The sequence below is a fragment of the Hemibagrus wyckioides genome, linkage group LG16, assembly GCF_019097595.1.
Source record: "Hemibagrus wyckioides isolate EC202008001 linkage group LG16, SWU_Hwy_1.0, whole genome shotgun sequence".
Lineage (NCBI taxonomy): Eukaryota > Metazoa > Chordata > Actinopteri > Siluriformes > Bagridae > Hemibagrus > Hemibagrus wyckioides.
Window position 1 is genome coordinate 20,522,335 of NC_080725.1, and position 13,390 is coordinate 20,535,724.

General features: G+C 36.0%; 1 protein-coding gene across 1 annotated transcript; it reads left to right on the top strand.

Annotated features, from left to right (window-relative positions):
- Window positions 1-1,296: 1,296 nt before the first annotated feature.
- Window positions 1,297-13,343, top strand: cimip2b (ciliary microtubule inner protein 2B). The gene is made up of 6 exons (XM_058411071.1): window positions 1,297-1,402; window positions 2,590-2,795; window positions 3,684-3,838; window positions 10,223-10,355; window positions 11,735-11,947; window positions 12,943-13,343. Exons 1-6 carry the CDS (start codon window positions 1,338-1,340, stop codon window positions 13,032-13,034), a joined length of 864 nt encoding a protein of 287 aa, XP_058267054.1. The 5' UTR covers window positions 1,297-1,337; the 3' UTR covers window positions 13,035-13,343.
- The last annotated feature ends 47 nt before the right edge of the window (window positions 13,344-13,390 follow it).

Sequence of the window (13,390 nt, forward strand, 5' to 3'; positions counted from 1 at the left end):
CTGTGAACAATCATACACTCTAATAACATCCTGAAGTTGTTTCTTTACATTAATCTGGACTAAAGAGTAGGGGGCCAAAACTTTGTACAAAAGAACAGGAGACTTACTATCTGATTAAACGTGGAGTTGCTCTGTGGCAATATAATAATACAGCGAGGCATCTGGGGGTTTTAGCATGTAGTATCTCAGCTCAGATTGTACAGACAGAAAAAATAGAAAAGGTAAAGCAGTTGGTGCTGAATAAAACGCAGGGTGTTGTTCTGATATCGGCCACTAGACGGCGCTGAAGATCACAATCCGCAAAAATACAGTATATTCCATTCAATTCAATTTGTATAGCGCTTTTATTTATAATGTACTTTACTGAAAGATGAAAATATTAAAATTATTTTTAAAAATTATAACATTTAAAAATGACAACGTTAAAAGTAAATTAATATTTATTCATATATCAAATATATATTTCAGTCTAGAATTTTTTTCAAACACTTATAGACAATGCTGCATTTATTTATTTGTTTGTTTGTTTGTTTATTTATTTATTTATATATTTGTTTTAATTTAATTTAATTCATCATTATTCTGATATAAATATGAAATTTTTATCATTAAATTTTCAATCTGGGACAAAATTAAATTGGGATAAATCATCCTTAACCATGTATTATAAATTTCATTTCTCTTCAGTAATATTTATTCGCATTTAAACAGGAAATTCGTGGACAAGACCATAATAAAAAATATTTAAAAAATAAATGAATGACCAGTATCACTAATTATAAATAAACCAGCAAGCAAACAAATAAATAAATTGACAATATTTTAATATCATTTTTTTAAATAGAAAAAATCAATATAAATCAGCTTCAATTTCACTTCTATAAAATAAGGGGAGAGAAGAGAGATATTTTTGAGCCATTTTAGAGATTCTATTAGTTTTTTACATGACGATTTTAAAATAAAAAGTGTATATTTTATTTTATTTAAAAAAAATATTTTTATATATTTTTTATAGTTTGTTATATTTTTATTTTATTTTTTATATTTTATTTTATTTTACTTTATTTTATTTTATAATATTTTATTTTTTATCTTATTCCATTTTATTTTATTTTATTTTATTTTATTTTATTTTAATGAGCCGAATCTGAGAACGGGTGGTGATCGCGTTGAACCTGACGTCATGACGTCATGACGTCACCGCCGGAGACACCTGCGCGATCCTATTTCTTGGCAGAGGAACACTATGGCAACCGCTTCAATCCAAACACACACACACACACACACGCACACACACACACACACACACACACAGAGCGCGAGACGAGCCTAGACCGATGGAGAAATTCCCTCCGAAATTCAGCAGGATGTTGGTGACCCCCGAGCCGCACTACATCCCGGGGTCAGTACCGAGCTGAGGTCACACTCATCCTAATGTTTATGGGGATTCTTCTGAAATCTTTTGACACTGATTTTCGGACAAAGTAAAACTTTCTGTGTTTTTTTCACCATAATTAAATCTTAATCTAAATGAATGCGCATGAATAAATTAGAGCTGATCTTCGACAAATCTTAGAATTTAATTTTATTCATCAAAAATAAAGTTTAGGACTGGTCTTGTGCTGGTTAGTGAAGCTACTGTGATTAACTGTAACCAAGAGCAACCAGTTCAAAGGGCACTAAAGCAATAACAACACATCTAAGCATTACTTATTATTATTATTATTATTATTATTATTATTATTATTATTATTAAGGGGCAGATCCTTTAAAATTCTAGCCCCAAAATGTGGTCATTTTTGTTAAAGATTTCTGTAAACACACACACACACACACACACAAAACAAAAGCCGCTCCCTCTCGTGTGATAAAGGTGTCTAATTAAAACTCAGAAGATTCACCATTTAAAAAATAATTTTAAAGAATTTAAAATGCGCTCATTGCCTTCACATTTAATATACACACACATATATATATATATATATATAAAATTTCCAGATGTAAAGTGCCCGAAAGCTTTGTCCTGCAGTGTGATAGATCGATGATGTGGAATAAAAATCAAGGAAAACATTTGATAAGAAAGGCGAATAGAGTCATAGAGTAAACAGTAATAAGAAAATAAAAAGGTGTCATTTTACTCTACTGTAATCCTATGGTGCTGGAAATTAGAGCGTGTTTTTACACCACAGCGCTGCTGAATTCTCAATTCTGATTGGTCAGAAGGTGTTGACAATTTGGAGTAAAGCTCCCCCATCAGCCATAACATTATGACCACCTTCTAACACATCAACTTTGAGGACATAATGTTGACTTGCTGCCTAATATATCCCACCACCTACAACAACAGTAATAATAATAAAAACAACAACAACAATAATAATAATAATAATAATTTCATTCCTCCATCCACCCATGGGGTGCCAATACTTTTAATCACCACCAATAGTTCCTTTAAATCATTCTGTTTTATTAAGACTGCTATAAAATGTATTTAAGATCAAATCAGAACAGAAATGTATTTCTCTTTTTATTTTTTTACTTATTTATCCATCATTGCTATGCTAACAGAGTGACGTGGTTATGATGCAGCTATGCAGGTTACTGTCCACAGCTGAAGTATCACATGGGGAAGCCGTACAGTCAGCTCACGGCTCAGCTCCTGACCACGCCCGAGATTTCACGCTCTCCCAGACTGGTGCTGAGTTCAGAAAGGGACACGGGGACGAGGGAGGAGATCTGGAGGAGAGGGACAGGACGCGGGAAAATGCTGCAGAGGATGATACCAGGCTACACGGGTTAGAGCTGTTACAGCCGTCCAGATTAGATTAGATTGGATTGGATTAGATTAGATTAGATTAAGATTAGATTAAGATTAGATTAAATTAAGATTAGATTAGATTAGATTAGATTAGATTAGATTAGATTAAGATTAGATTGGATTGGATTAGATTAAGATAAAGATTACAATGAGATTAAGATTAGACCAGATTGGATTAGATTAAGCTTAGTTAGATTAAATTAGATTAAGATAAAGATCAAGATGAGGTTAGATTAAGATTAGATTTAGATTAGATTAGATTAAGATTAGATTACATTAGGTTTAGATTAGATTAAGATTATAACGTTATAACAATCACAATTCCCAGATAATTTCTAGCTTAATTTATTTATCATAGGTTATAACAGTTCTATAGGTCCTAAGTGTTAATGCTTTGATATAACGTGGTTATATATAACAGCTATAACATGTTATAACAGGTCAAGTTTATAAAATGGTGTTTCTAGGTTAATGCATTAATCATAGTTTATAACGTTTTTAAAAACGAGCTATAAGGTTTAAGACATACTGGTATGATATTTTCTCACGTCATTTGAGGTTATAACGTTATAACAGTCAGCTGATGTTATGGATTTTTTATAGGTTATAACAACATTAAAAGAGGTTATAACTGTTTAAAAAGATACAATTACAGCTTGTTTACTGACAAGTAATAACATGTTACTCTGTGCTATAACATGTTATAACAGCTCTCATGAGCTATAACAGTTTTGTAAAAGCTCTAAGAATGTTTTTTACGTTTTAGAGCTTGTTATTAAATATTATAGCAGGTTATAACCATCAAATGTGGATGTACTGCTACTATTATTGCACTAAAACTAAACCTTGTGTTTTTCACGGCAAGGTTTCATCCCCAGAAGTCAGAATTATTTCTCCAAGACCTACGCAGAGACGTGTCGAGAAGCAATTAGTGAGTTTGATTCAGAGCGGAAGGTGAGAATTCGGCCGGCTACAGCTGACGTGCTACCGGCAGTCGACCGAGCATTTCCAGACATCAAGGTAATACACACACACACACAGTTTTAAGTGACCTTTGTCACCTCTCATTTGCCCTTGCCCCAGGATCCCGGTGTCGAGTCGCTCGCGTTTAATTATGAATGGAGGCGAGATCAAGTGTCAGAGTCAGTCACTGTAGTGTGCAGTCTGTAATCTGGACACTGTGAGACTTCTACACTGCTTCCAATCTGTGGATACACACTCTGATACACACTGATTCACACTCAGATACACACTCTGTTACACACTGATTCACACAGTGATTCACACTCTGATACACACTGATTCACACTCTGATACACACTGATTCACACTCAGATAGACACTCTGATACACACTGATTCACACTCAGATACACACTCTGATACACACTGATTCACACTCAGATACACACTCTGTTACACACTGATTTACAGTGATTCACACTCTGATACACACTGATTCACACACTGATTCACACTGATTCACACTCAGATACACACTGATTCACACACTGATTCACACACTGATTCACACTCTGATACACACTGATTCACACAGTGATTCACACTCTGATACACACTGATTCACACAGTGATTCACACTCTGATACACACTGATTCACACTCAGATACACACTCTGTTACACACTGATTCACACTGATTCACACACTGATTCACACTCTGATACACACTGATTCACACTCAGATACACACTCTGTTACACACTGATTCACACAGTGATTCACACTCTGATACACACTGATTCACACTGATTCACACTCAGATACACACTGATTCACACACTGATTCACACTCTGATACACACTGATTCACACACTGATTCACACTCTGATACACACTGATTCACACAGTGATTCACACTCTGATACACACTGATTCACACTGATTCACACTCAGATACACACTGATTCACACACTGATTCACACTCTGATACACACTGATTCACACACTGATTCACACTTATTCACACTCTGTTACACACTGATTCACACAGTGATTCACACTCTGATACACACTGATTCACACACTGATTCACACTGATTCACACTCAGATACACACTGATTCACACACTGATTCACACTCTGATACACACTGATTCACACACTGATTCACACTCAGATACACACTGATTCACACACTGATTCACACTCAGATACACACTGATTCACACACTGATTCACACTCTGATACACACTGATTCACACTCTGATACACACTGATACATACTGATTCACACACTGATACATACTGATTCACACACTGATACACACTGATTCACACTCTGATACACACTGATTCACACTCTGATACACACTGATTCACACACTGATACATACTGATTCACACTCTGATACACACTGATTCACACACTGATTCACACTGATTCACACACTGATACACACTGATTCACACACTGATTCACACTGATTCACACACTGATTCACACTGATTCACACACTGATACACTCTGATACACACTGATTCACACTCTGATACACACTGATTCACACACTGATTCACACTGATTCACACTCAGATACACACTGATTCACACACTGATTCACACTCTGATACACACTGATTCACACACTGATTCACACTGATTCACACTCAGATACACACTGATTCACACACTGATTCACACTCTGATACACTCTGATACACACTGATTCACACACTGATTCACACTCTGATACACTCTGATACACACTGATACACACTCTGATACACACTGATTCACACTCTGATACACACTGATTCACACTGATTCACACTCTGATACACTCTGATACACACATTGATTCACACACTGATTCACACTGATTCACACACTGATATACACTGATTTACACACTGATTCACACTCTGATACACTCTGATACACACTGATACACACTGATACACACTCTAATACACTGATACACACTGATTCACACTCTAATACACTCTGATACACACTGATACACACTGATACACACACTGATACACACTGATTCACACTCTGATACACACTGATACACTGATTCACACTCTAATACACTCTGATACACACTGATACACACTGATACACACACTGATACACACTGATTCACACTCTGATACACACTGATACACTGATTCACACTCTAATACACTCTGATACACACTGATACACACTGATACACACACTGATACACACTGATTCACACTCTGATTCACACTCTGATACACACTGATTCACACACTGATTCACACTGATTCACACTCAGATACACACTGATTCACACACTGATTCACACTCTGATACACTCTGATACACACTGATTCACACACTGATTCACACTCTGATACACTCTGATACACACTGATACACACTCTGATACACACTGATTCACACTCTGATACACACTGATTCACACTGATTCACACACTGATATACACTGATTTACACACTGATTCACACTCTGATACACTCTGATACACACTGATACACACTGATACACACTCTAATACACTGATACACACTGATTCACACTCTAATACACTGATACACACTGATACACACTGATACACACTCTAATACACTGATACACACTGATTCACACTCTAATACACTCTGATACACACTGATACACACTGATACACACACTGATACACACTGATTCACACTCTGATACACACTGATACACTGATTCACACTCTAATACACTCTGATACACACTGATACACACTGATTCACACTGATTCACACTCTAATACACTCTGATACACTCTGATACACACTCTAATACACTCTGATACACTCTGATACACACTGATACACACTGATACACACTGATTCACACTCTGATACACACTGATACACTGATTCACACTCTAATACACTCTGATACACACTGATTCACACTGATTCACACTCTGATACACACTGGTACTCTGATTCACACTCTAATACACTCTGATACACACTGATACACACTGATTCACACTCTAATACACTCTGATACACACTGATACACACTGATTCACACTCTGATACACACTGATTCACACTCTAATACACTCTGATACACACTGATACACACTGATTCACACTCTAATACACTCTGATACACACTGATACACACTGATTCACACTCTGATACACACTGATTCACACTCTAATACACTCTGATACACACTGATACACACTGATTCACACTCTAATACACTCTGATACACACTGATTCACACTGATACACACTGATTCACACTCTGATACACACTGATACACACTGATTCACACACTGATACACACTGATTCACACTCTAATACACTCTGATACACACTGATACACACTGATTCACACTTATTCACACTCTGTTACACACTGATTCACACAGTGATTCACACTCTGATACACACTGATTCACACACTGATTCACACTGATTCACACTCAGATACACACTGATTCACACTCTGATACACACTGATTCACACTCTGATACACACTGATTCACACACTGATACATACTGATTCACACACTGATACATACTGATTCACACACTGATACACACTGATTCACACTCTGATACACACTGATTCACACACTGATACATACTGATTCACACACTGATACACACTGATTCACACACTGATTCACACTCTGATACACACTGATTCACACACTGATACACACTCTGTTACACACTGATTCACACTCTGATACACACTGATTCACACACTGATACATACTGATTCACACTCTGATACACACTGATTCACACACTGATTCACACTGATTCACACACTGATACACACTGATTCACACACTGATTCACACACTGATTCACACTCTGATACACACTGATTCACACACTGATTCACACTCAGATACACACTGATTCACACACTGATTCACACTCAGATACACACTGATTCACACACTGATTCACACTCTGATACACTCTGATACACACTGATACACACTCTGATACACACTGATTCACACTCTGATACACACTGATTCACACTGATTCACACTCTGATACACTCTGATACACACATTGATTCACACACTGATTCACACTGATTCACACACTGATATACACTGATTTACACACTGATTCACACTCTGATACACTCTGATACACACTGATACACACTGATACACACTGATTCACACTCTGATACACTCTGATACACACTGATACACACTGATACACACTCTAATACACTGATACACACTGATTCACACTCTAATACACTCTGATACACTCTGATACACACTCTAATACACTCTGATACACACACTGATACACACACTGATACACACTGATTCACACTCTGATACACACTGATACACTGATTCACACTCTAATACACTCTGATACACACTGATACACACTGATTCACACTCTAATACACTCTGATACACACTGATACACACTGATACACACTGATTCACACTCTGATACACACTGATACACACTGATTCACACTCTAATACACTCTGATACACACTGATACACACTGATTCACACTCTGATACACACTGATACACACTGATTCACACTCTAATACACTCTGATACACACTGATTCACACTGATACACACTGATTCACACTCTGATACACACTGATACACACTGATTCACACTCTGATACACTCTGATACACACTCTAATACACTCTGATACACACTGATACACACACTGATACACACTGATTCACACTCTGATACACACTGATTCACACTCTGATACACACTGATACACTGATTCACACTCTAATACACTCTGATACACACTGATACACACTGATTCACACTCTAATACACTCTGATACACACTGATACACACTGATTCACACTCTAATACACTCTGATACACACTGATACACACTGATTCACACTCTAATACACTCTGATACACACTGATACACACTGATTCACACTCTAATACACTCTGATACACACTGATACACACTGATTCACACTCTAATACACTCTGATACACACTGATACACACTGATTCACACTCTAATACACTCTGATACACACTGATTCACACTGATTCACACTCTAATACACTCTGATACACACTGATTCACACTGATACACACTGATTCACACTCTAATACACTCTGATACACACTGATTCACACTGATTCACACTCTAATACACTCTGATACACACTGATACACACTGATTCACACTGATACACACTGATTCACACTCTAATACACTCTGATACACACTGATTCACACTCTGATACACACTGATACACTGATTCACACTCTAATACACTCTGATACACACTGATACACACTGATTCACACTCTAATACACTCTGATACACACTGATACACACTGATTCACACTCTAATACACTCTGATACACACTGATACACACTGATTCACACTCTAATACACTCTGATACACACTGATACACACTGATTCACACTCTGATACACACTGATTCACACTCTAATACACTCTGATACACACTGATACACACTGATTCACACTCTAATACACTCTGATACACACTGATACACACTGATACACACTGATTCACACTCTAATACACTCTGATACACACTGATTCACACTGATACACACTGATTCACACTCTGATACACACTGATACACACTGATTCACACTCTGATACACACTGATTCACACTCTAATACACTCTGATACACACTGATACACACTGATTCACACTCTAATACACTCTGATTCACACTCTGATACACACTGATACACACTGATTCACACTCTGATACACACTGATTCACACTCTGATACACACTGATTCACACTCTAATACACTCTGATACACACTGATACACACTGATTCACACTCTAATACACTCTGATACACACTGATACACACTGATACACACTGATTCACACTCTAATACACTCTGATACACACTGATACACACTGATACACACTGATTCACACTCTGATACACACTGATACACTCTGATACACACTGATTCACACTCTGATACACACTGATACACTCTGATACACACTGATTCACACTCTAATACACTCTGATACACACTGATACACACTGATTCACACTGATACACACTGATTCACACTCTAATACACTCTGATACACACTGATTCACACTCTAATACACTCTGATACACTCTGATACACACTGATTCACACACTGATGTCATTGCTGATATCATAGCTACTACATTTAATACTACTACTACCCCCTGTGATGGTATTACCGCTACTATTGTGTTTGTAATTACAAGCTTAAACCCTGAAACCCTATAAGGATTAAATTGTGTTGTTTTGTTAGTCTGGTCACTTCAGTACACAGCTGAAAGTTCAGACAAACATATTTCAGCTAATCGACTTTTCTTCTTTTTTTGTTCACTGTAGCCGCGGACCCTGAACACTCCTTTGGTGGCCATCTCTGAAGAAGCGATTCCCTATAAATCCCTGGACCGCTGGAAACCCCTGGACTCTCCATATTCGATGGACGACAGCAGCCCACACAAGTACTTCATTTCAGGTAAGACACACACACCTTTCTCAGGACATAACGACATTCACTGCTATATATATTATTATTATTATATTATTATATATTATATTATTATTATTATTATTATATTATTATTATTATTACTACCAAATACCTTTCCTTAAATAAGTTTAGTGCTTGATATCATATATACACCAGCCATAACATTATGACCAGTGCCAGGTGACGTGAATAAGACTGATGATCTCCTCATCATGGCACCTGTTAGTGGGTGGGATATATTAGGCAGCAAGTGAACATTTTGTCCTCAAAGTTGATGTTAGAAGCAGGAAAAATGGACAAGTGTAAGGATTTGAGCGAGTTTGATGAAGGGCCAAATTGTGATGGCTAGACCACTGGATCAGAGCATCTCCAAAACTGCAGCTCTTGTGGGGGTGTTCCCGGTCTGCAGTGGTCAGTATCTATCAAAAGTGGTCCAAGGAAGGAACAGTGGTGAACTAGCGACAGGGTCATGGGCGGCCGAGGCTCATTGATGCACGTGGGGAGAGAAGGCTGGCCCGTGTGAGCCGATCCAACAGGCGAGCTACTGCTGCTCAGACTGCTGAAGTTAATGCTGGTTCTGATAGAAAGGGGTCAGAATACACAGTGCAGGATGGGTCAGGGCTGTTTTGTAGGCAAAAGGGGGACCAACACAATATTATGCAAGTGGTCATAATGTTATGCCTGATCAGTGTATATTGTTATTATTTATTATTATTAAGTCCTGAACGAATGGAAAAATGAATTTGGGTTTCACAGACATTAAGATAAAAACAGCAAATCCTTTTTTTTCCCCCAATTTGGAGAAAAGTGCTCTCTGCCCTCTTCCACATACATGACCACACAGATACCCACAATTGGCTAGTGCTGCTGTGATTGACAGGGGAGACGGTGTAAGCCCCTCCCACTCTGAAAGCACAGCCAGATTTACTCTCTTTACATTCTGCATGTGCACAACAAATTAACGCTGAAGTTCATAGTTTTGTTCACATTAATTTATTATTATTATTATTATTATTATTATTATTATTATTATTATTATTATTATGTATATATTTCTTAAAACTGCTTTTCAACAATGTTTTATACAAGTAAAATTTTATTGAATTAATATAATTTAAATAAATTAATATAAAAATATATTATAATAAATTATTTGTTTGCTGACTTTTAGACTAACACCTGATATTAAAAATAATAATAAATATTAAAATATTAATTATCATTTAATTTTAAATGTCTCATTTTAGAATTATGAATTGTATATATGAAGTGTTAAACATATAGAGTATGTTGTAAACAGTATTTACTGAGATATTGAGCACTAAGCCTTAACCTTTAATGCCTTCATCCCGGTGTGTTTGCAGGTTTTACTGGCTACGTCCCCAGAGCCAGGTTCCTGATGGGTTCCAGCTTTCCCATCACCACCAATAAGGCACTTATCCAGTTTGGCAAGCAGATGAAGGCGAGTCACAGTGCGCTCGGCCTGACAAGAGAGAGCGATGACAATCTGGTCTCAGCGCCCACCATCTACCCCACACACCGTGGCCTGCTGCCCCGCTACACTGGACACGTGCCAGGTACCGGCTGCCTTTCAAGCTGAAATATACAGAGACGAGCGCTAGAATAAATATATTATTATAATAAATGTGTATCAAACATCAAGCAGCTTTAACTTAAACCTTTACACAAAAAATCACTTTAAATATAAACACTTCACCTCACATTTTTCATGTTTTCCGACTTTCATGTTTATACATGATTCATTTATTTTCACACCTGAATAATTTATCTTTTAATTATCTTTTAAATCTTTTCATTGTAATGTTTACGCTTATTTATTTTAAAACGTTCATTAATTTTTACAATTTTTTTTTTACACACAATTTATTTTTTACTTTTACTTTTTTTTAACATAATTTATTTATTTGAACATATAATTTCATAGGATTATTTTTTTTTTACATTTAATTAATTTTCACATTATTTTTTACAATTAATTTATTTTGAAGTTTTTGTTGAACGTTATTTTTACCTGATTCATTTTCATGTGATTTCTGTAAATAATTCTTTTATATTTACTTTTAGATTTTTTTTTCACAATTTTCTTTACACATAATTCATTCACATTTTAATTTAATTTCCCATGTGATTTTTAAATGATTCATTTATTTCCATGTGTTATTTGATTTTCATGTTTTTTGCACAATTTATTTTTAATGTGATTTTCTTCACATACTATTCATTATTTTTTTTTAATATTATTTTCACAAATTATTTACTTCAATTTATTTTAATTATTTATTTTCACACAATTCATATATAATTTAAAAAAAAATGTTTTTTTGTTAGATTTGATTTTTCATTTGTTTCTTTTCCCATGTTAATGTTTCTGGATCCATTAATAATCGGGTTCCATTTTTCTGATATAAATTTCTCAAAGAATAATTTTATATGAATATGAATTATATAAATTTTATATGTCAGATATGTCACTGATGTTTCTATACTCAAACTAGCGTAATGCATACAGTCGGTTATATTCATCTAAGCTGACATGTCGCCATGCCAACAGGATACAGGTTCCGATACGGACAGACGTTCGGGCAGCTCACCAGCAACTCTCTGGATCTGAGCGGTACACGCAAGAAGACGAACAGCGAGTGAGGGATGAATCATGGAGCTTTAGATGGACCCCAGCAGCTGGTCTGATCACCAGCACTCAGGAAAAAATATCACAATTTTTGAGATTTAAGAACAACAGGGAGAACATTTATGGGGGTTTTTCTTTTTGTTCATGGAACTATTCCAACAGTTTACACAGACGCTATAGAAATCCTAATTATAGTCTTATGATAATATCTGTATATCCAGGATGCTGAAAATACTCATATTTCATGTAGTCAGTTCTGTAACTGGCTATATTGTAAAGGATCATTTTTACACATAATATTATGGTATTGTTTTATTTCTGCTCAGGAATTTTTATCACACACACACACACAAATAAGTATAGATAAGCT